This window comes from Corvus hawaiiensis, chromosome 2, assembly GCF_020740725.1.
Source record: "Corvus hawaiiensis isolate bCorHaw1 chromosome 2, bCorHaw1.pri.cur, whole genome shotgun sequence".
Lineage (NCBI taxonomy): Eukaryota > Metazoa > Chordata > Aves > Passeriformes > Corvidae > Corvus > Corvus hawaiiensis.
Window position 1 is genome coordinate 59,067,315 of NC_063214.1, and position 27,340 is coordinate 59,094,654.

At 40.5% G+C, this 27,340-nt stretch overlaps 1 protein-coding gene across 2 annotated transcripts; it reads right to left on the minus strand.

Annotated features, from left to right (window-relative positions):
- On the minus strand, positions 1–26,900 carry ITM2B (integral membrane protein 2B). 2 transcript variants are annotated; one of them, XM_048295277.1, is made up of 6 exons: positions 26,621–26,900; positions 9,589–9,717; positions 7,295–7,498; positions 5,235–5,345; positions 2,009–2,159; positions 1–728 (listed from the first exon to the last, which is right to left on the minus strand). In XM_048295277.1, the coding sequence occupies exons 1-6, from the start codon at positions 26,717–26,719 to the stop codon at positions 640–642; spliced, it is 783 nt and encodes a 260-aa protein (XP_048151234.1). In that variant the 5' UTR covers positions 26,720–26,900; the 3' UTR covers positions 1–639. The 2 variants fall into 2 exon arrangements, with proteins under 2 accessions (XP_048151234.1, XP_048151233.1); XM_048295276.1 differs by having other exon boundaries at positions 7,295–7,501; positions 26,621–26,893.
- Positions 26,901–27,340: the final 440 nt, after the last annotated feature.

Consider the following 27,340-nt stretch of genomic DNA (forward strand, 5'->3'; position numbering starts at 1 on the left):
TTTTAGACAAACAGGTTTATAAGGTTTATTTTCCATTGCACATACATGGATTATATACAAGTTAGTAACATAAGTTACTTCTTAATTTTCTAAAAGACTGTTACAGCAAACACTTGCCATTTTAAAACATCAAGTCAGAAATCAATCTCAAAAAGGTAAATATGACAATATTTTAAAAACAAAACAAATTGCACTTGGTTAGGATAGTCAAATACAGGTTTGTCTATATGCTGTAACAAACTATATAGCAGGTAATATTACAGTTAGAAGTAGCTCTTGCAGTCCATTTGTACATTATTAATGTTTTTCAATTTCACTTATTTAAAAACTGGTGGATATTTCAAAGACTTCCTCTTCTTCCTAGTATTCAAGATTCATCACATGAAATGCACTAGCAACTAAGTCTTTATACAATTGCTACTCAAATATAAGAAGAACACCACACCTGAAAATAAGGAGAAAACTAAAACGTATTGATTTTATATGTATCATGAGATGACAAGTATGGAAGGTGTTCAGCAAGAAAGCCCTGTCCACTACTTACATTAAAGAAGAGTTTAAAAAATAATCACTGCACACAATACAAAGGGTGGGGTCATACTGTACTTTTTAAGTCTCCTGTAACAGTACTATTCCTCATTACTGTTCACAGATGAGTGTTTCCATAGCAAACTTGTTCTCAAAGTGTCGAATCTTTCGGCAGTTGATGGCTTCACGCTTCTGAATTCCTGTTGTATTGGTAAAGAACAGAGTGTCAAGAGGAGAAGGGCTGAGGTACATCAGAGACAGAAGTTTTATGTTTGCTATGGTAAGATGTCGCCAGAAATCACAACTTCCCCTCTCCCATCCAAGGAAACACACACAGGCACACATTCAGACATAAAAAAACCCAATAAGCAGGGAATGATCCCGAAAGTGTGGTGGACCAAATCCAAGTACTGGTTTAGTGAAAACCAACCTGCCAAAACCCCCCACTGGCTAGCTTTCAACCTAGATCAGTTCCCAATCTCCCTCTCTGTGTGTCTGTAAAAATGCTTGTGGTGATGTGAGGGAGGTAACAGCAATAGAATTAACTGCTACACACAAAAAAGAACGGACTTGTAGTATTTAAACATTATCTTGGTATCAGAAAAAGACAGAATTTAACCAAATTTTAGGCAAACTTACGCTTACTGCCTACCTATGCCAATCATTTATTACTACAGGATAAACATACTGAATTTTTAATTGGATTTTGCTATTAAGACCTTTTAATTTTCAAACATCATTCTAAACTGCTTTCATAAAATGTATTTCTTCTCTTTGTTTTCCCAAGCAGTCAGATCTAACAATATGACAGAAGCAATTAAACTGCTTTGGTGTGTACTTGCACACCACACGCTGATTAAACAACAACAAATCAACCAACCAAAAAGCAAAAAAACCAAACTACCTAAAAGCAAATCTGAGTAACATTTGAATTGAAATTTTAAGGCAGTACTTAATAACTTTTCAAGACTCTTCCAAATAATGTTTTTCAACCATTTTTCCATGAAAAACTACCAAGCACTACAATTTTCCTGTGAAGACAGCTCTTACTCACATTTCACTGACACAAACAGGAAGACATGGAACAGTGTATAGATGGCTTTAATGACAAGAAGAACCTGCAATTCTGTACTTGGACTACAAGGCTAAAGCTTCTCCTGTATTAAACATTTTTCTTTGATTTGGGGTGGGGTGGGTGGTTTAGGGTTCAAGATTGAAGAAGAGCATCAATGAAAGCCTGAGCTCCAGGAAACACACCCATGCACACACACACATTTTGGCACTTGTAGCTCACTGGGGTCTTGAGCACTTTTGCAGCGGGACATGACTTATTTCCATACCTACACAAGAAAGTATCAGACACACTGAGGCTTGTTACTGCAATAAGGGACCTTTGCTTTAATTAGAGTCTTTTCTTTGAACACACTCAGGCATCACTGAGGTTTTTGCCAACACACAAGACCGCGGGAGGAGTGTTTACCTTTCATGGCTTCTTTGCGCTGTAGTTTGTAGGTTTCCTTGCCGCGGCAGAGGCGGTAGATAAAGAATCCCAGCTGATCCACATTTTCAATGCGATCAGTAACAATCATCTGCTCATGAATCAAATAGGACTGAGGCAAGTATGTTCCAGCCTGTTGAACAAAAATGTAACAGCTCTGTCAAAAGCCATCTCTTCATGGTCTAAGTACAAAAGAAACACTTCGCAATGTTTTTCTTCAACATATCTTTGAATTATTGCAAAATATGTATTATCCACAGACTTCTGCTCTAAATGTGCAAACTTCAGTACAGAAACATGTAACAGTTATATTCAAAAAGGTCACAGAACTTCACTGATGCTAACACCCACTGTCCTCTTGCTACAGTAACATCAGTCTTCAGCAAGTTTTTTTTCTAGGGGCACCCACTGTCACAGGTCACTTCTCCACTTATCACTCGAAGTTTTCACTTAATTAATAACAGCCTACCAGACCTCAGCGGGAACAACTCCCAAGCAAGAGTTGGCAGAAGCATGATCTACGTGCAGATACTCCTGCTGATGAAGCAGGCCAGCTGCAGTATAATCTGGCTGCAGTCCATGGGGTTGGGAAGCCTTGAACTTATTCACAACATGGGTAACTGCTCTCCAGCCAAAGCCAAGACGAGATCACCCATACCTGTAAGTTATTGTGGCAACTTCCACAATTGTTTATGTGGAAAGGTATTACAAAGCCATGGTGGGACATCAGGTGTTTCAAGGCAATACACCGAAAAAGGGGAGAGCCACGATGACATGCAAAGGCTTCCCAAGCCCTCCCTAGTCCCTCCAGTATTATTTTGCCAGAGATGAAATGATGAAGGAATCTGGCTCTGTGCACACCTCACTGCACATAACTGAAGATGCACAGATTTAGCTATGAGCCAGTTTTCTAATACCACCACTATTAAATAATCATCAATTTTTAAAAATATTAAGAAATCCTGTTAAGAGTGGTTCTAATTTATAGCAGTAAAGAAGGTTCTCCTTGCTTCCTAAAAATAAAATGATCACTTATTGTCAAAACAAATTCAGCTTCTGTTGTGAAAGATCTCTGTATTTTTTAGTGACAATAAACAACTTGAAATTTCCACTGCAAAACAAGATCATCTTTTCAGCTCCAGTGACATGCTGAGAAGCTGATTAAATGCTATTCTTCTCAGTAAAGAAAGGACTGTATAAAATTCACTTTAAATTTTACATGAATGAATAAACCACGAATATTTTCTTCAATATATACTATGAGGAAAACAACAGCAATTTTTTTTAAGTAACAACTTAGCAAACATCACTCTCCCAAATTATCCCACTCATAATTTTGTAATTAAATCTCTGTAAATTACTGTATCTCAACTCCTGGTCTCTCAAATCTCAGGAGGGAGCCCTGAGGGAGTGCCAGAGCAAAGCAGTAGTGCAGGGCACTGGCAGGGTGGGTAGCAGTGCTGAGGACTTGGGGGGCAGCCTGCAAGGACACTCCTGGGTTTATGCCCTCCAAACCACAGGACCTCCCGGACCAGACCCAGCCTTCTCAGCCCTCCCTGGGTGGGACAGGAGGAGAGGAAACTCAGTGCAGAGATCTCCTCTGCCCAGTTGCTGCAGCAGCAATTATCCAGCTCTGGGATCCAGCATAGCCACAAATATCATCATCTTTGAGACATCCTGTGCACTGTGTACAGTTAAAATTAGCCAGTTGGCTCAGCAGCAGGAACGAGGTGGATGAGCAAATATATCTGGGTTTCAGTTTTGCTTCCCAAAGAAACAAAGGAGGCCTTTCATGTCTGCACATTGAAGCAAACTGTATCAATATATAGAAATGTGGTTCTTTAGGCTAAAATTATGGTGTTTCTTAAACACCAAAACAGCCCAGAGCTCCTCCATTTTCATAAAATGCTCTCTGTATGTATTCAGAGCTCATTTTAATGAAACTAGCACATCAGTTTCATACATTTTTTTGCTCGTGCAACCAGTGTGACTGCAGGACAGTATTTACCCACTTTGTGTATCTGCAACATAGTTTTCCAAATTCCAGTTATAAATATTTAGCCTGATTTTCTGCGACATCAAATGCCCACAGCTTTTTGTTAATACAATGAGAATTAAACAGATGTCTCATAAAATTAGGGCACCCACTGTTGGGCACAATGATCAAAACTGTTTGCTTTTGCACAGATTTTCAGTTAAGTGCGAGATGCCTGGTTATCCTCTTAGTTGTAAACCAAGCAATTTTGATTCAGTACTAATGACAAACTAGGAAATTAACAGATTTTAATAGTGAAATTTGTGTGATCTAAAAATGGAAAGAAAACACCACAGACAAAGTTAAAAAAAAGGGGGTCACTGAGTTTTACAGACACCACACAATCCTTATGTACAGGAAATGAAAGTGTGGTTAAATAGCCAGTCTCAAAAAAGCAGCAGAGGACTTACTTGTGGTAACTTTTCACATGAAATTTATTTATATATACAAACCACTCAGAAATGGCTAAAATGGTTCCTGGAGTCCTAATTCCAAAGCCTTTTTTGAAAGATGCAAACCCGAAGATGACGTAACAGATCTAAAGTTACAAAAGCCCAGTAAAATATTAAAACATTCTCCCTAAGTCTTAAGTCACATTTCATAAGCTCTCTTCCTCACCTAGACTGTTTTGCTGTTCTGTGAAGAAACCCAAAGGCCAAAAACCAAGGTAAATACTATTTACATCTGCATTAAAAGCATACATTATGCGAAGTGCACACCCTCAAGCCACTGGATTGAAGTGGGGGCCAACCCTAGAGACCAATGCCCCTGTTAAAAGGATTTCCCAGTCTTATCTATTTCATGCCTCTCAGCTAACCAGTCTTAGTCCAGTGCACACATGCTTTGTAGAAACTTTAGTCACAATGGATTATAAATTAAAAAACACACAGACTACTTTCAAATAGTCCAGCTACACCACATTTACATGATTTTGTCAGCCAAATTTACAGCACTGAAGAAAATCAGGGTTTTTTTGCCTTCCTCTGAATTAGTAATTCCTTCATGATTGTAGATCATTAACTAAGTAGGTTATAGACTTTTTTTCTCTTTGAAAAGACCTCTAGCAATCGTATGCCTTGTGTGAATGTCAGAGGTCTGCAGAAGGGAAAAAAAAAAGAAAAACTTTTACATTTTTCCTGTCTTAGAAACAAACTACTTGTGATTTAATCATACCTTGATATTGATGAGCAGCTCCAGGAAATTTTTTGGTGGCATAACAACTGAAGTGTTCAGAGGAATCACATAGCACTTATCCAGGCTAAGGTCAAGATAGGCAGTGAGTCTCTGTTGAGAAAACATTTATTTTAATCAAAATAAAAAGAACATCAGAAAATTGACAGACATTACTGAACTGCTATTGCCTCGTGCTGTTCTTCTTTTGTTCACTGTAAAGCCTGTCCAACAAATCCCAATCTTAGGGCAGGGAAATGCACAAAAAAAGGGCAGCCTTGATGACAGTTTCTATCTATGACAGGGATTTGGGCAAGGCAGCAGGTGATGCGTAGCTCAAATGCACTAAGCAAGGAAACTACAAAGGTGCATCTGAGCTGTTGTGGAAACAAGTACAGCATTCATTTATGCCTAGTGCCTGCATTTCAAAACAACAGGGCAAAAACCTGCTCTAATCTTCATGCTTTTATATTTTGTTATAGTCTAAAGAGGAAATGCTGCTGTAAGAACAAAAACAGAAGGAAAAAAATATTGCTACAGATAATGCAACAAAAGTAGTTTTAGTTTCAAAAATACTACTGAATTGCAAGGTTAATGACTATTCATAGTTGAATAATTATCTTTATACAGTACCGGAACTGCAATACTTGCCATTACTTGATAAAAAGCTCAGGGAATTATCCTGATGAATCCTGTAGCTCTGTTCACTGAGCTGTGTTTTACTGCACCTGTTCTTGCTAAAGAAGACATTATCTCTAGCTGCTGAAAGCTCTGAGGCTGCAGACATATATAAAATACTGAGCACCAGGAGCCCAGCAGTCAAAATAATGCCAGGACAGCAATCATCAGTGCAGCTAATCTCATTACGTGGAGCAAGCGCTGTACCTATGTCAAATGACCCCTGCACTGACCTCTAGAGCAAAGCCTTTAACTTACTAAATCAAAAAGTAAATTTCTAATATTATACTGCTCTTACTTGCTTCTTAGACGCTTTCCTTTTTTAATTTTCTAGTTTTCCCTCTTTAGAGTCTTTATTCTAACTCTTAACAGAAGCTCCCTAAATATATTCTGAAATATTATTTAAATTACATAGCTTGAGCAAGCAATGTTTTCCTCCAAATCTGGCTATGAATATTTGATAGATAGCACTTTAAACTCCAAAGTTTGCATAAAAAAATAGGACACTTCCCTATTCTTTTTCAGCTTTGCTTAAAAAAAGCTGTTCAGCGAAGTCTTCAAATGTTCACAGAGATTTAGCTTCCTGAAAACCAGCTGTACAACATTTCATCACCATCAGACAGCTCCAACCATGCTGATAGAGAAAAGGAAGGCTTCTAATTGTTTTACAGCTGCTCTTAACACTGAGAGCTGTAGGCCTGACAGCTGCCTTAACAGAAATTCATTACCATGATTCCTATCAATCAAGGTTATTTCTCCAAAAAAGGAAGACACAGTTTTGAAACCCTAGTTCAGTGCCTCTAGGAATTGCAGTAGCCTGTGGTGCACAAAGAAATTAAACTTTGGCTTCCTGTGGCATCTGGAAAATGAGCTGTCTTCCACAGTCCTTCTCTTTCTGCTGCTGCTTTGGGGTTTTGAGCCATGCTAGGAGAGCACCTCTGGGGGTGCTTGAACACACCCAGCGACATCAGATGCAATCAGCCGCTCCAAGCTGATGTCAAAGCTATGACAGCCCTTTCCAAATTTCCCTTGGCACCACAGCAGTTGGTCAAATTCTGGCCCAGTGGACTCAGCAGAGAAAGAACAATATTCTCTTTCCTCATACTAAGGAAGCAAGTAGGTCTAAGATCTTTCCCTTTCTAAAAACAGAACTGTATTTGCAAATGGTGGTTCACACACTACCTGATGATGACTGTATCGTGCTGTACTTCATGCCTGGTTAATAACTGCTTGCAGCCTGCTGCTGATCAAAACATTTCTGCTGCCTCCTCCACCCTTCTGCTTTCCCCCACCATAATAAATAAGGAGTATATTTATCAGGATGACTGAGAGGGAACATTTTTCAAGTTTTAAATGCTTTCAACTTCTTCAGACATATTTCTTACCCGGTGGAAGTCATGGACGATATCAGCAGGATCGCTATCAGCAAATTCAGGGACTGGCACACTGATAAACTCAACATCTTCCTCCTCCAGGATCTGAATATTTTGCTCAATTGTGTGGTAGCGAGCACTTTGAGCCTCTGCCCCAGGCTCAGGTAAACTTAAGCCATCTTCAATGTACTTTATTCCACAGAAATACACACCACCCTGCTAAAAATAGTAAACAACCCAGCAACAAAAAGATCAGTAACGTAGAAGTTTAAAAGTAATATTCTCAGAGCAATGAAGAGAAGAAACACTTGTCAGATTAAATGAAATTTTTTGACTTTAGTTTGATTCGTATACCACAGTAGGAGCCAGCTGCTATCTACAACAGGACCACAGATAAAACCTCAATTACACTCACCCCAGAGGGAGTTCTTCCCTTGAATTCAAGGAAAACAGGATCCCGTAAGGAGGTTCTTAAAATCCATTCTTACATGTATTTTTAGAAAGATAATGAAGTTCCTACATCTATATGCATGCATATTATTATTATTAAATTATGATCTAACTGTAGTCAAAATTATGATAAAAACATTAAAACCGTTCAATGGTCATCCAAATCACCTTTAAAAAGCAAGTCTAACTCTAAATTTGGTCCTGCTTGCAGCAGAGGGTTGGACTAGATGACTTCAAAACTTTCCTTCCAAACTCAATTATTCTGTGAAGTTGCTTAGTTTTACAAGACTTCAGGAGTCTGGAAAGTCAATTTCTAAAATAATTTTTAAACAGTTTTAAAAGACAAAAAGGTAAAAAGAGAAATTAAAACAAGCAATTTGTGTCCTTTTGCCACAGCACACATGGCAGGCTACGTAAGTGAAGTGTAAAACAATTTTGAGTCACAGGAAGTCACATACCAAATTTACAGGCCAGATAGTTTTAGAAATAAAGAACTTATGCATATGCACATGCCATCAATTTTAAATTTTACATTGAAAATGTGTTTTCAGTGCCATGTTAGCTCAATTCCTGAATGTTTCCTTTAACGCAGACCTGCCACATAAACAAGTAGCACAGGTTTGAATTAAATGGCACTTTCAGCTCCATCTCACTGGCAGGTGAAAGGTGGAGCACCCAGCGCTAACCATGGGTGAAATGTGCATTAGAAATGCAGCCGACTTTCAGCTCCTCAGCTCGTTAATCCACCGGGATAAGCTGTGCTGTTTACGCATCATCTCATCATCGTTTGCAACACTACTGCTCCCCTGTAAATTTGGTTAATGTGATAGCCAAATAGACTACAAACTGCAAGTTCAGCTAGAATTTCTCAAGCTTAATCACTTGGCTTTCCACATTAGCAGCTACTAAAATGGGGGAAAAGCAACAATCCTGCTATCAGGGAAGAGAACATGAATTTTTACCTTATAATTAGGTGCACTAACCAGTGGGCTAGAGACATTCATGTTTGGCTTATCCTCTCCCTTTCTAGTTCTGTGATCTTGCAACCCCAGCAGCTTCTGCAGCAGGGAGGGTGTGCTTCAGCCACTTGGGCAACAGCCCAGCACATACAGCACTGCCCAGTGACAACTTCCCCCAAGGGAGACAATATTTAACTCAGATTCCCCATGTTTCAGGTAAATGCTCCGTTTCCCCGGCACTGCTGCCTTCACAGAGCTCCTCTTGCAGCAGTGCCATTTGTTAAAAAGACTGAAAATACATTTTGTTAGAGGTCTGATCTTGTCAATGTGGATTAGACTTGACAGAGCATGTTTAAACCACACTGACTGTGCTTTTCCCAAGTCCCCTGCAGGGCCCATATTTCTTATCCTTGTGGAAGCTAGGGAAGAGGAGAGTCACTGTGTTGCTTTGACAAGCAGTCCCTTTCCTGTACATTAGCAGTGCCACCTGAGTTAGGAAACCTGGGATCAAACAAGGAGGCTTTCAAGGGGTTAATCCACCTCCAGTATTTGGCACTGCAAGAGAGAAAAGAGAGCAGATAAAAATCTGGGACACCACTGGGGCTCCTAAACCCAAGTCCTATTTAGATACAATCTTTTCTCTGCAAAGTGAGGTTTTTCAAAAGTGTTGCTCCCTTTTATTTGCCAGCTTCACTTCTGCCCTCCTCTGCTGATAGGTAACTTCAGAGAAGGCCACACTCTGGCCTTCAGAAAACATGAAGTTTTGGAAAGAAAAAATAGTTTACTTCCTTTGGTTTAGTCTGTTGTTCCTCTTCTAAATGTAACACAAAAAGAACAGTCTGTTGCTCCTCTTCCCACAGAGAAAAACAGCCCTCTCATAACAAGTATGTGACTTACCTGGAATGCAAAATATTTGTACAGATAGGCACCACCCAGGAACACACCAGCCAGCATAAAGGCCAATCCAAAGCACATGCACCAGCACCAGGCCCTTCTCTGTCCAACAGGCACAGCATCCTCAGGGTCCTGCAAGGCATCAGAGAGACCTTCAACACACTGTTCCCAAGTCAGGTTAAGAGAGCAGATACTTCAGGCCCAGCAAATACAAACACTGCATCCACCAGAAAAGGCTGTATGTACTTCAGCATAAACAAGTGTTTAGAAACTTACTTTATTTGGTAAAGTTTAAAACAAGTCTATTTTAGTTGAGGTTTAGTAAAACGTGTACTATCAGTCACTTTTAAAGCCACAGTCACTGACTAAATCAGTGGACTTAAGAGAAAAATATAACAAAATCTGCTGAGATACCTAATAATACACAGTGAGCCACTTCACAGGTTGCAGGCAGAAAAATACCCATTCTCAGGCAACCTCCATGCAACAACAGAGCAAGGAAGTCAACTCAGAAAGGTCAGATTCTTTTTTACCTTAGTATATGCAATGTAAGTGAACCTGAAGAACCAACAAATGATCAAAGGTAACAAGAGCAGCAAAATATACCCTTTACTATGTTTGTTCCATCAGAACAAAACAGCCTTTACCACAGCTTGGCTGGCAGAACAGCAGAGTGGGAATGAAAAAAAGATGCTTTGTAAGTTGTTGTTAAGGAAGCTTTCTGCTCTAAGACAGCATTTGCCATGCCTCTATCTGCTGTTCATGTAATACTAAAGGAATGACAGGATGTTTCCCCTTTAGGGCATTAGTTTGCATAACCATGCAGTCCCCACAGGCATCCTAAGCAATAAACCGCTGCTTGCAAAATCTTTCCTCTATCAGCCACATTACAATGCTCTTTCCTCCCCCAAGTGTTTGCATAACTCATATCCAAAGAAAAAAAGAAAAAAAGAAAAAAAAAAAAAAATCCAACTTTGAGCTACCCTGTTCCAAGCCAGGTTTTCCTGGGAAAACATCTGAATTCAAATAAATACAAAGAAATTAATTACCCTTTTGCAACCACGAAACAGTAACGTAGAATGAGGACCAGGGTAAAATCATTACGACCAAATGAACAAAAAACCACCAAATCAGAAAGCTGAGGAAGAGCATGAGGGAAGCGCCTGAGAAGGCTTCGACAGCCATAGTTGCTAGTCAGTGTTCTGCCTGTTGGGTTGGGTCTTTTGGCTGTATTTGCTAATTAAGATGATACCCTACTTGAACAAAGTTGTGGGTATAGTCCCCAGCTGCCTTGACCCAGTAGGGAAGGAATTCCCCTTATCTGGCTGAAGCCATCTAAGCAAGTCTGACACCAAATGGAAAGGGGACCCTCCCTGTAAATGGTGGGAGAAAGTGGCACTTCCTGGGAATGACTAAGCCATCCCAGAGAGGGATAAGTAGCATTTTGGAGGGACTTACTTCTTTTCACTGATTACGGAGGGAAATTCCTTGGTTAACAAAGTAGGTACCTAATTCATATGCAGCTAAAATTAAGTGATGTGAAATCCACCTTTACAGTATACTGCAATTATCTTTCATACAGAAGTGGCAATGCAGCTTCTTTGCCAAGCAACAGCTGCCAAAATCTGATTCAGAAATATTTAGAGTCAAACTGAAGATATTTCACACATTTTATTTTACTTTACCTTGCTAAATACCACAGTAAATCAGATTGTGAAATCTCCATCTTTGGAGGTTTTCAGGACTCAACTAGAGAAAGCCATGGCTAATCTTCCTTTGGCAACCATCCTCTTTCTAAAGGGAGGCTGCAGCAGATGACTTCCAGAGGCCCCTTCAAACCAACATTTCTGGGATACATTACAAGGCAAAGTGAAATTGGCAAAAAAACATTTGCTGTGGACTGAAAAGGCAGAATATAAAGACAAGAAACAACTTTTTAACACTTTTAGAATACAAATTATTTAAGGAATTCAGTGTAAAAAATTACAGGATTACTAGCTGCCTGATTTTTAACCTGGCTCTTTGCAAAGACTGAGGACAGGACATAATACCCATGCTAATCTAATTAACTCTCAGGTCAGGTTGAGAGTCACTGTGGATTCTTCTATAAATCATCTCAATTACAAATCTAAACCAGGTAAACCAAGGATTTTTATTTTTACGTTGCCCTGTATCATTAGGTAACTATTTCCCTAGATATTTCAAAGCATACAGGACACCCGATTGAAACTTTTTAATAATAGCTGTCATTTAAACTGTTTCAAGTTAACGTCAGAAAAAGCAATAGCAAACTGCCTTTCGGATACAATATCAAAATATTCCCTAGTGAAGAATATAAAGAGTATCTTTATTCTTTCCTAGTGCTGCATTTACCCCCTACACCTTTTTAACTTCACCCAGAATTACCCATTAGTAGACTAACTGCCTCTTCCATTTTTTTCATTATTTTTTAAGTTCAGAAAGACTAAGAAAACATGCATCTGGGAAATGATGCAGAAGGCATACAGAATATGAACACCTACCTGGAAGTGGGGGTTAATGTCAGATCAATTTTCCATATGCCACAAAAATAATCAGAAAAAAATGAAAGTAACTTTTACACTTTTCCCATGCTAGGAGGAACCTGAAGGACAAGTTTATCAGTATTCCACCTTAAACAATTTTGCCTTGATATATGAGATGACAGATGTAAACAACAGGTTTAATACAACTCTTTTATCCTTTACCACCAGCTAATGGCTATCATTATTATTTCTGAAGGTGTCCCTAGTGGTGGTATGTTAAGCTACTTTGTATTTGTAGTTGCCTATTGCATTGATTTGTCCCCAGCCTACCAAAAACAACCCACCAAATTCAGAGCAAGAGTTCAAGCCCAGTTTAGGCTCTTGCTTAGGGGAATGAATGAAAGCACAGCATCTCAGCACAGGCAGAACCTGAAACTGACAACACTGAAAAGATTTTATGCTATTGAAAGAGAACACAGAATTGATTTCCTAGTTTGAAAACTAAGTATATTATCAAGCAGTTTTAAACCAGCTTAAATTAAAATATTATAAATAATTTACTGAAGCCAAATTATACTCATATTTGTAGCTGACCCATGGCTAAGCTCTCTAAGCTTTTGTATTGTTGCCATGACAGCTTAGTTTGGGCTGTATTGACCCAAAAGAATAATCTTCCCTTGCTATATAAATCTGACCCTCCACACTGCAAGAGAAGAAAGCACAATGGATGCTCACCCTGTTTCCAGGTGACTCATGTTCTGAAAAAAAAACCATTAAGTGAAAGCAGATCCCCACTAAGAGGAACAGTGCTGAATTAGCGCTTGCTTCTCCTCACATGGTTACAACTGCACTTTGTTCCCAGGCAGCAGCGCTGGCTTCTGAAGCCACAGCACAACACGACACTGCAGCCTCAATGACTAATTTTTCTCTAGGCCAGCTTTCCACTGCCAGAGGTATCTCACAAAAAGAAAGCATTACGTATTTGAGGTGAAGACTGACCTCTAAGAAGACACCTCTCTACTTCTGTGAGCGGTAATAATTAATCATTACTGTCCTGGTCCCTTTCTTTCCTCTCTTCTGCTTCGTCCCTGCCCCGTGTGCTTTCAACTCCCTTGTGAATCCCCAGCCTTAATATGATGCCACAAAACTCATCTCTGATGCGAAATGCCTTAGGAGGAACTGGATGCAAGCCCAAAACTAGCTTGTTTCCCTTGATGAGCTGATTGTTCTAATTGGAAAACATTTGATTAGCCTATTTCCAATGGATAAGACATGAAACAGAAGCATCTCTCTGCCACTTGTACACTAAATCCTACAGTGTTGAAATTAAATGGTTCAGAACTTCCCAACCTGAATAGCTTCAAGCTCTGCAGTAACAATTTTCCTTTCAGACAGAAAACAAGTATTAAATTCTCTATTATTTGAGACTAGCAAGATTCAAATCTAGAGTCTTCTCACAAAGAAGTGACAAGATGACTGCAGTTTTCAGTACAGGTCCCTTCATCAGTGACCACAGCAGTGAATATAAAGCTGCTCTTTGTCTCCTTACTAAAACCATGAAACACTTCTGAGATGGGCACATGATACCACAAACTGTTTACCAGAACACCTCTCAACCATGGAGAGATCTTAACAAGATCATAAAGAACATCACTTTACATCACTTAATTTTAGCTGCATATGAATTAGGTACCTACTTTGTTAACCAAGAAATTTCCCTCTATAATCAGTGAAAAGAAGTAAGAACATCTTTATGACAATTAGCATTAACTGTTCTGCAGTAGATTAAAAAAAAAAGTTAATAACCCCTTAAACCTGCAAACACTAGCAGTTATTAATGGCTAGTGGCCATATATTCTCTTGCTCTTTTCAGCTCAATTTTAATGCTACTTTTTTTTTTCTTTAAGTAAATGCTGAATTATAGAACAGCCAAATTCATGTTTGGGGTAATATCACAAATGTATTCTAAGAAGCTCCAATACTGAGCTACAAATATGTATAATTAGACTTGGTAATTACTTAGATTCTTAGATTTTCCCCTTGTGGCTTTTTGTACATAGTGGAATATAATTGCTTTAACATTATAAAAGTAAAGCAGTCTGTAAACTTACAAGGCATGTCTAGTTCATATTAAAATGAGTAAGAAGATCATCAGATGTTGTTCCTTTGCAGAAATTAAGGACACACCTATCTAAACCAGGTATGATGGACAACATGCTGTGAGAAGTCCAGAATACTGTATGACTGCTATGCAAAAGATAATGTCCCAAATTTAAAAACAGATACTACAGCAATAAAAATCATTTTGGGAGGGGGAAATATCTTTCAGAATGAACAGTTTTTGATCCACAGAGAAACCAGACACAGAGAATTACTGAGTATTACAAGTATTACTAAAAACGTCTGCAGCATAATACACAAAATGTCCATAATCATGCATGTGAGAATAATATCTAACACATATACACAAACACATATATAAAAGCTTACAGTTAATGTGGGTAGAACTGGCTGGAAGCTGTTCAGAACAGTTTTCCTCCAAGGTCCTCTGCATACCACTTAGCTCACAGGGATGGACAGAACACAGTGGGACAGACTGAGCTTCCTGAAGGCAAATATTGACCAACTGCAGCTTTAATTAGTAGAATAGGAAGAAGGGAAGTTAATGATGACTCCCTAGAAGTGTTTTTTAATGAGAGAGGCTAAAAAGTCTTTAAATAAAATACTGACCAATGGCTGTATAAACTGAATTCTGTTGGTCAGGCTTGCCTGCTCTGATTTGTCAATCTGACATCTGTAGAAAATCCTCACAAAAGAAAGTAAATTTAAAACGAATTTAATTTAGAAAGAGCTCTGCATTCCTTCGATGGTATTCCTGCCTGAAGACTGCTTCAAGCCTGATATTCTACTTATTACTTGTTGCAGATGGGAAATTAAGGCAGGCTTTTGCAAGACTCCTCACTTGGCAGATGCTGCCAATCTGGAAGGAGATCATACTAATCTGCCTCTAAAATAGCAACTTTATCCTTACTAATAAAATTAAATTTAAATTTTAAGTACAATCATCTTTTAACTTGCTAGTTGAAAAAAAAAACCACTCTATATACAATAGATGCTTCAGAGATTTCTTGCTTGTCCAGAAAACAAGCTATGGCTGTTTATGTACAGTTGGTATCTGAACATTACAACCCTTCAGTGTCAGCACTGCCAGTTCTGTCACAATGGGCAGGGACTTGTCCATCTGACCAAAGGCTCTCTGCCTAAAGAACAACATGAAAACACGACCTTAGTTTTACTGCCATTTGCTGTAGTAACATAGCCTGAATAACTAAGGAGATTAATCAATTAGAATTATCTATTAGGCAGTTGGTACTATTAACCTCTTCTTGTATTTCTCATATCTGTATATGGTCTTTGAAATAGTATTGTAAATACAAAATCTTTTAGACAGCACTAGGAAATCCAGAAGTAAGAAGAAACTGCATTCCAAGAGCTTTACAAGTTCGAAGTTCAAGGTCATTTTAATTAGTTGAATGCTACCTTTCACGAAATAATGGGGGAGTTTTATTAAAACGTAAGGTGTCTGTCAAATGACTTATTTCATTGTTCAAACATTGTAACTATAACAGAATAAAAACATTAGTATAAGCAGCCAGCTCAAGATCATCTTAAAAGTGGAATGAGTGCTAGTGGGTAGGAACGTAGCTGCAGCTGCATGTATTGGGAGAGACAGAGGTGTAAAGAGAACAAAAATTGGAAAAGAGGCAAGAGTAGGGGAGCAGGAAATAAAACTTAAGAGAGAAACATGTTAGAACATGAAGAGTTCAAATTTTCTGCAGGAAGTAAAGCAAAATTACAACTGTAAAGTGAATGTTAAGAACATGAATCAGCAGTTTATCCACAGCTAGGTGATAGAGGGACAACAAAAGAAGCGTGTCCTGAAGAGTAATCCAGCAACTCCTAACCAGTGTGAGTAATCCTGATTTACCTAAACACTGCCTTCATTTCTGAGATAAGATACTGCAAAACCTGATGGCAGTCAACAATTAAAAACGATGGGTAAAGAGGGAAAAAGCCAGTAACTATTCAAATTGTTGCTTTGGTTAAATTTTGGACTAGCATTAAGATTTGTCATTGTTAGCTTTGGTCTTACATGTACTAGAAAGTGACAGGGTACTTAAATGGCCTGAAAGTTGTATTTGTAGACCAGGCAAAGACTTCTTTTCAGGTCGTTCACATGCACTTTTGGCTATATCCTCGTCCCAGGCTGTCTACAGCAAGTGTACAAATAACCACACACTGTATTTGACTGTTTTAGTCTAACTGTGTTCCCCAGATTGTTCCTCTTCTCTCTCCAATTCCAAGATCTTCCAACTTCTTTCTCTGGCCACTTATCCTATGTCTGTGCCCCCTGTACCTTTCCCCACCCCAAAGCAGAGCTCTCCGGTATCTGCCACATGCAGAGTAACTGGGCACACCTTATTTCCATTTCCTCCCTTCATCATTGTCCAAGATATACCACTCACCACTATGCTCTGGTGATGAGCAGCTGGGCTATGGCCACAGAACTGCTCTGTACTTTGGCCTGCCACATCAACCAGCACAACACTCCTGTGCCTCTTGGCCTGCATTTTCACAGTAAACACTCAGGACAAGGATTGCCCTCCTGGGTCTTTTTCTGTACAGATGTTAGCACCACAGGATCTTAATACCATCTTATACTCTTACTGAACATGAGGAAACACTTCTTCTGCTGTATGACCACAAACACTGGCACAGTTTGCCCAGGGAGGTCATGGAGTCTTCCATCTTTGGAAATACTCAGAAGCTGGCTGGAGATGGTCTCAGGCAATCAGCTGCAGGTGGTCCTGCTAGAGCAGGGGAGTTGGCCCAGATGACCTCCAGTGCCAGCCATTCTGTGATACACATCTACAGTTTTTAAGTAACACTAACACTATACATTGAGGATTCACAAATAACTCTAACCACTTGCTGCATTAAAGAAAAAAACCCCAGACTTCTAGGCGTGCTGGGTCTGTGCTAGACAAGTAATAAAGCTCCACACATCCTTTATTTCCTTTGCTTTGGAGTTTCATGAGTCTTCTGCCTTCTCCTCGCTCCCCAACATGAAAACTTCAACAAAACCTACAACATTCGGAAAATGTCTTGCCTCTAAATGTCTGGAAGCTCGTGGTGGAAATCAGGTTTATTTATAAAATATATTAATGTTGCTGAATTTATCTATAGATTTTCATAAATTAGAATGATGGCAATTTGTTCTGCATTCCACACTTAGTTTTCTCAAATACTTAAAGAAAAGAGAGTGTTCTGGTGCAAGTTTGCAAGTCATAGACCAAAACATGCAGGTGGAAAGCCTGAACAGATATCCAGCAAGAGGGATTTTTTTTTTTTTAACAAAACCCTTCAAACCTACGAAGTCATATGGGACGTTCTTCAGAATGCATTTTGCTTTCAGAAAACAAAACCACCACACCCTTTATAGTTACAGCATACCAAACATGGCATTTCATTAAACTGTCCAATTTTGAAAAATGTTTCATTTTAAAACATTGCCAAAATAAACCCTTTATTCTTTGACTTACAACTGAGTTGCATTCTACCATACTTATAAAAACTACACTAAATCAATCTATAATTTTAATGCAGTATTTCTCTCATCTTTATCCTGAATTAGATCAGTGTTTGAAAACAGGAACTTAGAAGGTTCCTATTCCACTTAAAATGGATCAATACTAAATTATCTCTTTGACCTTGATTGTTCCAGTTCCTGTTTCTGCCTTACCCTGCTCTCTTCTCTGTTCTTATATATGAAATTTCTTTTTTCCTACGACTGCCTGATTCTCAGACATCAGTATGACAGAACGCTATGTGAATTTAACCTAGATTTCTCTCCAGGCTATTTTCCCAAGCGGCATTGGCTCTTTCACCCAAGAGATCTCATTAGCATGCACATATGCACCACTGAGCCTCGGAATTTAATAACTCTATTCCCAGTTCAGCCACAGATGGTATGTCATCTCAAGCAAGTTACAAAGGCTGTTGTGTCTCAATTTCTCTCAAAAGTAGAATCCAGCATCACAAAACCCATTTGTGAGGTCTGTAGTCCTGCTTCAAAGGAGGGTGGACTCTGAAGCCTGTCAGGGTTGCTCAGGGCTCTTGACCAGTCAAGGTTTGAAAACCGCTAAGACTGACACTTCAAAGCTTCTCTGCACAACTTCCTCAACAGCATTCAGTTCTCCTCAAGACTGAAAAATATTTTGCTTCTATCAGTTAGAAGCTCTCCTTTTTCAATTTATGACCACTGTCTTTTCAGTCATCTCCCCAGGTACTGGGAGGCTGCTGTGAAGTCCTCCCTGCAGCACTTTCACCTCTGGGCTGAATAAGCCCCCCTCCCTTGGCCACTCCTCACAGGGCATAACCTCCAGCATCTGACTACCGTGCTGGCCCCTGCTGGACTCGCACCAGTTTGTTGCTGTCTTTTTTTGGATCAGAAAGCTCTCAGCCTTCAGTGATGTCAGTGACTAGTGTCCAGCTGACTGTCCACCAGAAGCCCTGGGTCCTTCCCAAGTAGAGCAGCTTCCCAGCTAGGTGGTCCCCTGTGTGTCCTGATGGCTGGGATGAGTCTGCTCCAGGTACAGGACTTGGCATTTGTTATTTCTGAAACTCATGAGATTTTGTTCAGCTCATTACCGTAGCCTGTTGAGGCTCTTGGGAATGGCAGCCCTGTCTCCAAACACATATACCCTGCTAATAATGTATTAGTGAATTAGAATGCATAGTACCTGTACAGCAAGCAAAGCTCTCTGAGTGGAAACCATTCTATATGCAAATACAGAATAGCATTTAATTGTAGCAGTTATGAGTATCAGCACAGGAGAGCTGACCTTGAAAGGCTTACGTTTAATTACACCCTCTTTCTAGACAAAACCTTTGTAACAAACTAAAGGGCTTCAGTGCAATTAAACTATTCAAAGTCTGAAGTGGAGCACACACTCCAGTGCCCAGCACCTGGCAGCATCGCACCCTGCAGGATCACAGATGCTAGCCAGTGTTCAAACACCTCACTAAGAGAGCTTCCCAAAACTGCAAACCTTAGGCAAGACAACTCAATGCACTGTGCAGCAGCCTCCGAGAGTCATGTTTGGCCTCACACCCTGCAAAGGCTGCTGCATTTTCAAATGTGTAAATGCAAGGGTTTTCTATCTCTGTGTAGGCTTTATCTTTTAAAATAAATAAATAGGCCTTAGTGATTCAGCAACTATGTGAGATCCACCCCAGAGATCACTGACCCCTCCCAGTTATGATCTCCCCAGCACGCTCTTTTTTCACAGTCATTCCACCATGTCATTCTACCCACAAAAGAGCAGAAAGCTGCCATCAAAGCAGGAGTTTGCTGAACCCTAGGACAAAGACAACCACAAATTAACCAAGGATTTGCATTCAACGAACTCTGCTCTTAAAATGCCTGTGGGTTTTATTTTTATGTGTGTATATATATATATGAAATTATATGTTTTGCATACTTAATAACATATAAACTTTGTAAAAATATTTGTGTACACACACACACCCACTGACACTATATGCAAAGGGCAAACCAGATACCAATTTATTTTTTCCAGGATCTCTATAATAACTGTTGGGCAAATATGACTTCGGCATTTTGTCATGACGAATTTTGCACAGCTGTTGCACAGAGGACCCCTGCTTGCAGATGACACATGGATCACTCAGAGAGGACCTAGTGCTTTTCTGTATGTCCGTTGTGTCCCAAACCCTGCCTAGATCACATGATGTCTGCCACAAAACCATTTCTGACTTCATTGCAGAGCTCAATCTTATTAATTATCTCATTCCTTTGGTTTACCACATCTGTAAAATTAGGACAGATAGCTGAATTTTATAAATTAGCATGCTTTTCATCTGTAGATTCAAAGTAATTTCCACTGAGGATAAAAAGCAGTACATAAATAGTAAGAAAATGAATGTTGTATTATTCATACAGATCAGGAGACTAAAAGCAGATAATGCTAACCTTTGTCAATCATAGTATAAGGGAAGGATGGGGAGAAAAAAAACAGGAAAAAAAAAGGAATCTGTGCAATAAGTAACAAAACACATAATTACTTATCCCAGCTGTTGTTACATTTTAAATATGTCATAATGTTTTTGGAAATACAGAACAAAGAACATTTAGAATTTCTAGGACTGAAAAATGCAGTATTTGCTTTTGAAGATATTTCTTGAGAGTCACAGAGAGGACTGTTTTCTTTTTGTGAAGTGCTATCAGATGCCTGTAACTGCTAGCTACTACATAGAAAACAAGTATAAAGCTGACAAATATTCCAAAATCACAACTGCAGAACAGTTAACTGAAAATATTACTGGAGGTAAGTATGCTTACCATTCTTATATACCCCCCCAAAAGTCCATTAGCATCAATATTTCCTAAAATGCTGATAAGAAAAAGAAAAAAAGGGGAAAAAACCTACATAAATAACAAAGAAAATAGATTTGAAAATAGAAAATAGAATTGAAAATAGAAATTAGTCTATAAAAACACAACTGTTGGATTACATTTGCAACTGCAAACATTTCATTAAAATACTTAAAAGAATAAAAATGTATATAAACATTATATTTTGAAATTAAACTTTTCTTGAAATAGATGTTCATATGTTGGATTAAATATTCATTATAATGGAATGAGTCAAAACCATTTCCCTTGAAAATACTGCTGATTCCAAGAAAATTTTCTTTCAAATGATTTTCACAGGAAAGCTCAGCATTTCATTCTGATCCACATCTTCAGAAATGAACCAATTTAACTTGATCTTTCCCTTTCAACAGAACTTTCACTCCAACAGCCTCTGTTTAAGTGGTATGCTTCATACCACCACGCAATGTTAACATCTAAACTAGTTTCTTGAAGCTTATCAAAAAGAGTATTGCAGCACAGAAAGACAGGAGTGAACACAAGAGAAGTATTTATGACATTTACTATAAAGATACATTACAGTGCAGGATGGTTTTTCTAGATACTGCACTAAATAAAGCATCATCTAATTACAGACTTTTCCACATGATGATGTTAAGGGGAAAAAAAAAGTTCTCCAAATACATTTTTAGGGCAAGGCGTCTCAGCCAAGCGAAAGTTTGGGAATCTTAAAAGAGAAACTATTTAGAACTGCAGGAAGTATTTGCATTGTCCCTCTAGTCATCCCTGCACTGAATTCACACGAGCTGTATGGTACAGCCATCAGCTCTTGCTCAGTCAGCCAAAAACGTGAAGGATACAAACAACTGACGAAGCAGTTATCACAAAGGTCTGGCAGAACACATCCTGTTTGAAATATTAAATATCATTCTTCTGGGAAATGGTTGTATTTCTCAACCAAAACTTTGTATTTGTTATTCAGGTTGGGAAGTTATGAGAGACAGAAAAGGAAGTGAGATATGAAACACTGACAGAACTCCTCTGTCCCACAGGTTCATGTCCACTGCTGGGGGATGGGGATGACACAAGCTCTTCCAGACCACATTTTGAACTTTGCAATTCCAAATCCCTAAACTCACTCAAAAATAGCAAGAGATTGTCAGAGGAGCACCACAAACTTTTAGAGATCTTGGTTTTTTAGTATTCTCTCAATTGCTGGCAGCCTTTAAGGAATAGCTTTAGGAGCCGAAAGTCTCAAGACCACGGTTACCTTATTTTCAGGAAACGGCACTATTTCACCTGTAGCACAAATTCATAATGTAAAATTAGGATGCAGGGGAAGATATCAGTCACAAGGCTTCTTTTCTTAGGAAGAGTCCCTCATTAACAACATAAATTTTGTTCAATAAAACTCAATTTACCCTAATTTATGTTTTTGGGTATCCATAAAGTCAAATAAAGTAACAGAACAAACCCTGGGTACTCTTTGTGCCCAAAACTGGAGGGTTTTAATCTATGGTTTGGTGGATTTGCATTAAAATTTTAGCAATGTCTGGGAAAAGAGGGAAAAAATTCACTTTGTTAGGTTTTTTTACTTCTGGTCCTCTTTTAAATAATCATGTTTTAATCTCCACAATGTTCTGACAGATAGCAGAAGCTGGTTGGTTTAATGACCTAGTTGCATCACAGAAAATAGAGGAAAATACAAAGACTGCTCTTTTCCCAACGGCAACTGGTGAAAGGCCTATAGAAATTTGGCTGGAGAAAGCCTATAAAGGAAATATGGGAACTCCTGCAAGAAAAAAAGAAATGAAAAACAAACAAAACAGTCCTAAACCACCCAGCTACAGACACATTCCATAAAGTGGGAAAACCTGCTTTCCTGACAACAAAATAAGCAGGTAACTATTCATTAGTGGATATAGTAACATATATACATGTAAAAAACGTGTAAAGTTAATGCCTTTGTTTCAGAAACATCCAACACCAATTGCACAAAATCTGAGGGGTTTTCTACACAGCAAAATAGTGCTTATTAGTTGTTGCTCAACAGTATTTCATAGGTAGATCCCTTCATTCTGTGTTAAAAATGTCTATTTTAGTATGCTTTTGGCAAGATTAAGCTAAAGTGAAAAAATTAGGTTAATTTTAAAGGTCAAAGTAATAATGTTCCTATAATGAATAAATGCAGAAAGCTGCTGCTTTTAAATTCTTAACATTTACACTTTCACACTGAACTCTCTGCACATGCAGTTATCCAAAGGTCAGCCTCAATACATACGTGTGAATCCACAGCTTCTGTGCACAAATCTGGATGTGGTAAAGATGCACCATTTTTTTGAGCACCTCAGAAAAAACAAAATAGTTTTAAAAGGTTGCCACTGAACCTGGCAGAAGGGAGCAACAGCCTGAGTCACTGAGCGCACAAAGATTTTTGGGAGGGCTTAATGTAGTGAATGGCCTTTACAAAATGTCTGAAGACTTCAGCAATGCTCAGAACCATCTTTGGCTCTCCAAAGATCTATTGTAGGGAGAAATGTTAAAATACCACACATTGTTTGTTTGTTGGGAAACTGGGTCGTAAAACACCCTATTGTAAAGACAATGAGCAAAATGGAAAATGAAATGTGGTCTAAGAACCTTCACTAGGAGTATTCTGTATTTTGGCCAAGAATTATGGCATAGAAGTACCATCCCAACAACAGAAACAGAGTTGTAATGGCTGCCTGCAGTAATTATGGAGACACTTTCACTACCTGCCATAATACTGAGCCATGATTTATGCAGAGACAGGATTAGCACTCCGGATTTTTCAACTCCTTTTTAAGTAACGTGCTCCAAAGCATAAGACCATTGCCTTCTGCAAAAGCACTTTTTTAAGCTGTTGTTTCCATGACATATTGACACATCCCCTACTCTTCTTGCATCTTCCTGTCTTACCTTCCCTGATTAATTTCCGATTAGTATCTTCATCAGAGGTTACTGTGCACATTCTGGAAAGATCAGAGTATTACTATGCTGCATCATCAGCATATTTTAGCTGCAAATGCTCTTTAGTAAGTCCTTGGAAGATTATGTATTTGAGAGTAATCCTGCAATGGCAGAGTGGCAGTCTTCAAGGCACTGTGCTGGGAAAAGCAGCAGAACAAGACTGTCAAAAGAATTAGCCCAAAAGCTCATTCCATGAATTTTTATTTTCTGGATATTTCAGAGTATTTGGCTTTATTCATTAATATCAACTATCAATATCTTGAGCTCAAATATTTTTAAGTTCTTGGTAATAAAATTGTTATAGTGCAATTCTGCTGATCCTCTTCCATTCTTCGGGTTTTCCCTTTACTTCAGTCCAGAATGCCTCCCAGGACTTTGTTCATAAAAGAAAGCTTCATAAAATGTTGTAATATTTTTCATGTTTACACTTGTGATCCAGATCTATTTATTTTCCTACAGAAACAATGTAGGAGAGAGGAAAACAAATGTCCCATATATGCAGTTTTGGAGATGTGACCTTTTTCAATCTACCAGAATTCACTCTTCCAAGAAACATTCCCACACTGCCTTCAAACCTCACTTGAAGCTAAGGGTTTTCCAACAACGATGTGATATGAATAATACATTTGTCAGTTGTGGTTTATTTTTCCCCTTTCCTCCAAAGAACTGCATAGGCAATTGAAGTTGTGGAGGGGCGGGGGAAGATCTGTTTCTAATGCAGTTGTATTAGAGAAGGCAAAGTTCAAAGAGTGTATCTTGCATGTACCTCAAAGGTATCAAATTTTACAAGGGCCCTCAGCTCCTTTCCCCCCCCCCCCCCCGCCCGAGATCTGAGAATAAGCTCTCAGACTGGAAAAATCACAATACCTCTAGAGCTACATGGCATTATTTGTTTTACTACTGTAAATCCTGCATGGATTGCACAGCCTATTCTACAAAAACTACAGACCACACTACTGTACCAGATCTGCTTTTATTTATGCTCTAAAACAAAAAAAAGCTCCAAAAAAGCTTACTCAAGTGAATTTTGCACACTGTTAGGTGCAGGTCTGCAGTTCTGCTGATAAAAGATAGAAATGTGTCAAGGAGAATGTCAGAGACTTGTCTCTCAAGAGTGCTCGTTTGTTTTTGGAATTTGCATCTGTACTGAGCATCCCCTCCTGGCATGCTATTTTAAGAGTGTTTCAAGCTTCGTTCAGACGTGTTCATCCCCTGACAACAGCGCAAGAACTTTTAAGTAGCTAGTGTGAGACCGCCTTTGGACCCGGTTAATAAACGTTTACAAGTCTCATTTTTAGGCAAGGAAAGCAAAGTTAAGGCAGATCTTGTATGTCATCGTCAGCTGCTAGAATTTACAGCTCTGCATTAAGGAAATCACAGTCAAATGACATGCTTCCGTCAGTATCTGGACAGGGTCAGGAGGATTTGTTCCCCAGTGTACAACTAGCCAGATGTATTTTGTTTGTTTAGCAGCAGAAAAACAAGCCCAATTTGGTAGGCTATCTGGAGACAAACATCAGCCAGGGCAGGTCTGGATTCCAAGTTAATAAGAAAACCCCGTTTTCTGGAACATGCAGTTTGTCTTGCTTATGCGATTGGTGTCAAACTGACCATCAAACCTGCCGTCAGGAAGGAATTCTACACCTTAATCTGGGCTCGGAGAAGCGATTACTTCCTAGAGAATGGCACTCCTCTAGGAACACGGAGCACTTAATGGATTTCCCATAATTGCAGGCAATCTGAGTAACAATACTGTCTCATCTGTTGTGGCACACCGTTCTAGAGACTTAAATACTCTAGTCAGAGTTTTACTTGGAAGTGCAGTATGCTCAGTAGAAGTGTGAAATTTAACCGCTTGCCGTATCAGGAAGATAGAAACACCTTTCTGGTCCCCCTTGGCTGTGAAATGACAATGGATTCTGCAGGTGAAGAGCCTGTCCCCATCAAAATCACAGGAAAACCTGCACCAGGGCACAACTTCAAGCTACAAACTGAAAGTTACTGTCCTCCTAGGCAGAAATTCATCACAAAGATTTAGGAGATTAATGAACACTATCACTTCTGAAGAGCCAATCTGGTAATTCGGAGGCCTGATGCACAAGAGACCGTGAAAGCAAATGAAAACAGCAAGACACTCTTTATGTGCAATGGGCCATTTTTCAAGTTTTCATTCCCTTTCCAAAGACCTTAGAGCAAATTACACTTCTCCTAATTAAAAACTGGTTTTGATTACGGGAGCATAGAAATTGCAACCAAAACCTTTATATTCTAGGCAGTTCTGCACTTCAAAAACTTTAAAAGCCGCTGGTGTTTTGTTCTTCGTTGCTATTTGCAGAGGGGAGGCGACAGCAGCGCCTTGGAGTTTGGGTGCTGTTTTGGGGCGGGGGGGAGGCAGCTCTTTGTTCCTTTATTTAAGCCAGCCCAAGTTCCGAGGCGAAGTTGTCTGTACCACACAACCACCAGGCTCTGCGAACACGCTGCGGCACAAGCGCGGCCGAACCCCCAACTTCACCCTCCAAGCGCTCCCTTGCTCTGCAGCATCCGGGGTCCGGGAGCTCGCCAGCAGCCGGCCGGACCCCGCCGGGCGGCCGGGGGGGATGGCAGCGGGGGGAATAGGAGGCACGACCAGCCTTCTCCACGCAAACCAGCTCCCACCGCCGGCCCAACACAGCGAGGGGGCTGCGGGAGCGGGCGCGCAGCCGGCCCTCAAAGCCGAGGTGGCCGCAGTCCACGCGCTATAGGGGCTAACAAAAAAACCCCAGAAACAAAACCCCAGTTAAAACCCCAACCAAACAAACAGAAAAAGGGAACCACCACAGAGATCCCCGGAGTCGGGAGAAGCGGAGCCGTGAAGCTCGTTCCCTGTCAGCCATTTTAGAAGCGCGAGCCGATGGGGCGGCGGGGCGCACCGCTGCGCAGCCTTACCCCGGCCGGCCCGCGGGTCATCGCCGCGGGCAAGGGGCGTACAAAGCACGGCATCGTCCCCGCCGCGCTCCCCTCCCCGGCCGGCCCCGCCGAGCGGAGCGGAGCGCCCAGCGCCGCCGGGCCGGCCCCGGAGGGTCGGTCCCCCCGCCGCTCTCACCTTAGCGTCCGGCGGTAGGATCAGCACCTGGCTGTTCTCCTCCTCCTTCTTCGCCGCCTCCTTCTGCGCCAACGCGGAGTTGAACGACACCTTCACCATGGCCGGTCCTCAGCGCCCCGCACGCAGGAGAAAGAGGACGAGAAGCAGCCCGGACCGGCGGAGCTTCGCGGGCTGCCTCCTACCTTGTCACCCCCCCTCCGCTGCTGCCTCGCCGCGACTGCCACCCCCGTCCCCTTGTTAGGCGGCGGAGGAGGTGGAGGAGAGGAGGAGAGGAGGAGGAGGCGGTGCCTGACAGGGCGGGTGGAAAGAGGGGAGGTGGTGGCAGCAGGGCCTCGCCCTCCGCCCACTGCCTGGCTCGGCGCGGACGGGCGGGGGGCTTCGGCCGGGCGGGTCCCGGCTCTGGGCTCGGTAGCTGAGGGGCCGCGGCTCAGTCGGTGCTTGGCCGTGCCCCGGTTGGCATCGCACTGACCTCGGGGCAGAGACCCTCGGGGGCCCCTGCCCCCCAGCCCCGGGCTTGGCTCCTGTGCATGGAGGAGCCCCCGGCTGACGCGCTGCTGGCGCTGCGCTTCCCGGGGGCACGGCTTGGCACAAGCGGGTCGGCTCACCCGGTGCAGTGCCAGCATTTCCCTGGGTGTCATTTTAATTTGGGGCTTTTTGCCGAAAGAAAAATGTTTGAGTCTTATGTTCGTGAAGAAAATCCCCAAAATGCTGTATAGGCAT

Bases quoted from the DNA above. Each gene is read 5' to 3' on its own strand.
- ITM2B (XM_048295276.1), bottom strand. From the start codon at position 26,719: ATGGTGAAGGTGTCGTTCAACTCCGCGTTGGCGCAGAAGGAGGCGGCG. The intron at 9,718-26,620 runs GTGAGAGCGGCG...GATGCCTTGCAG, and splicing joins TCCTACCGCCGGACGCTAAG to GACCCTGAGGATGCTGTGCC. The intron at 5,346-7,294 runs GTAAGAAATATG...TTTTCTCAACAG, and splicing joins TCGTCCATGACTTCCACCGG to AGACTCACTGCCTATCTTGA.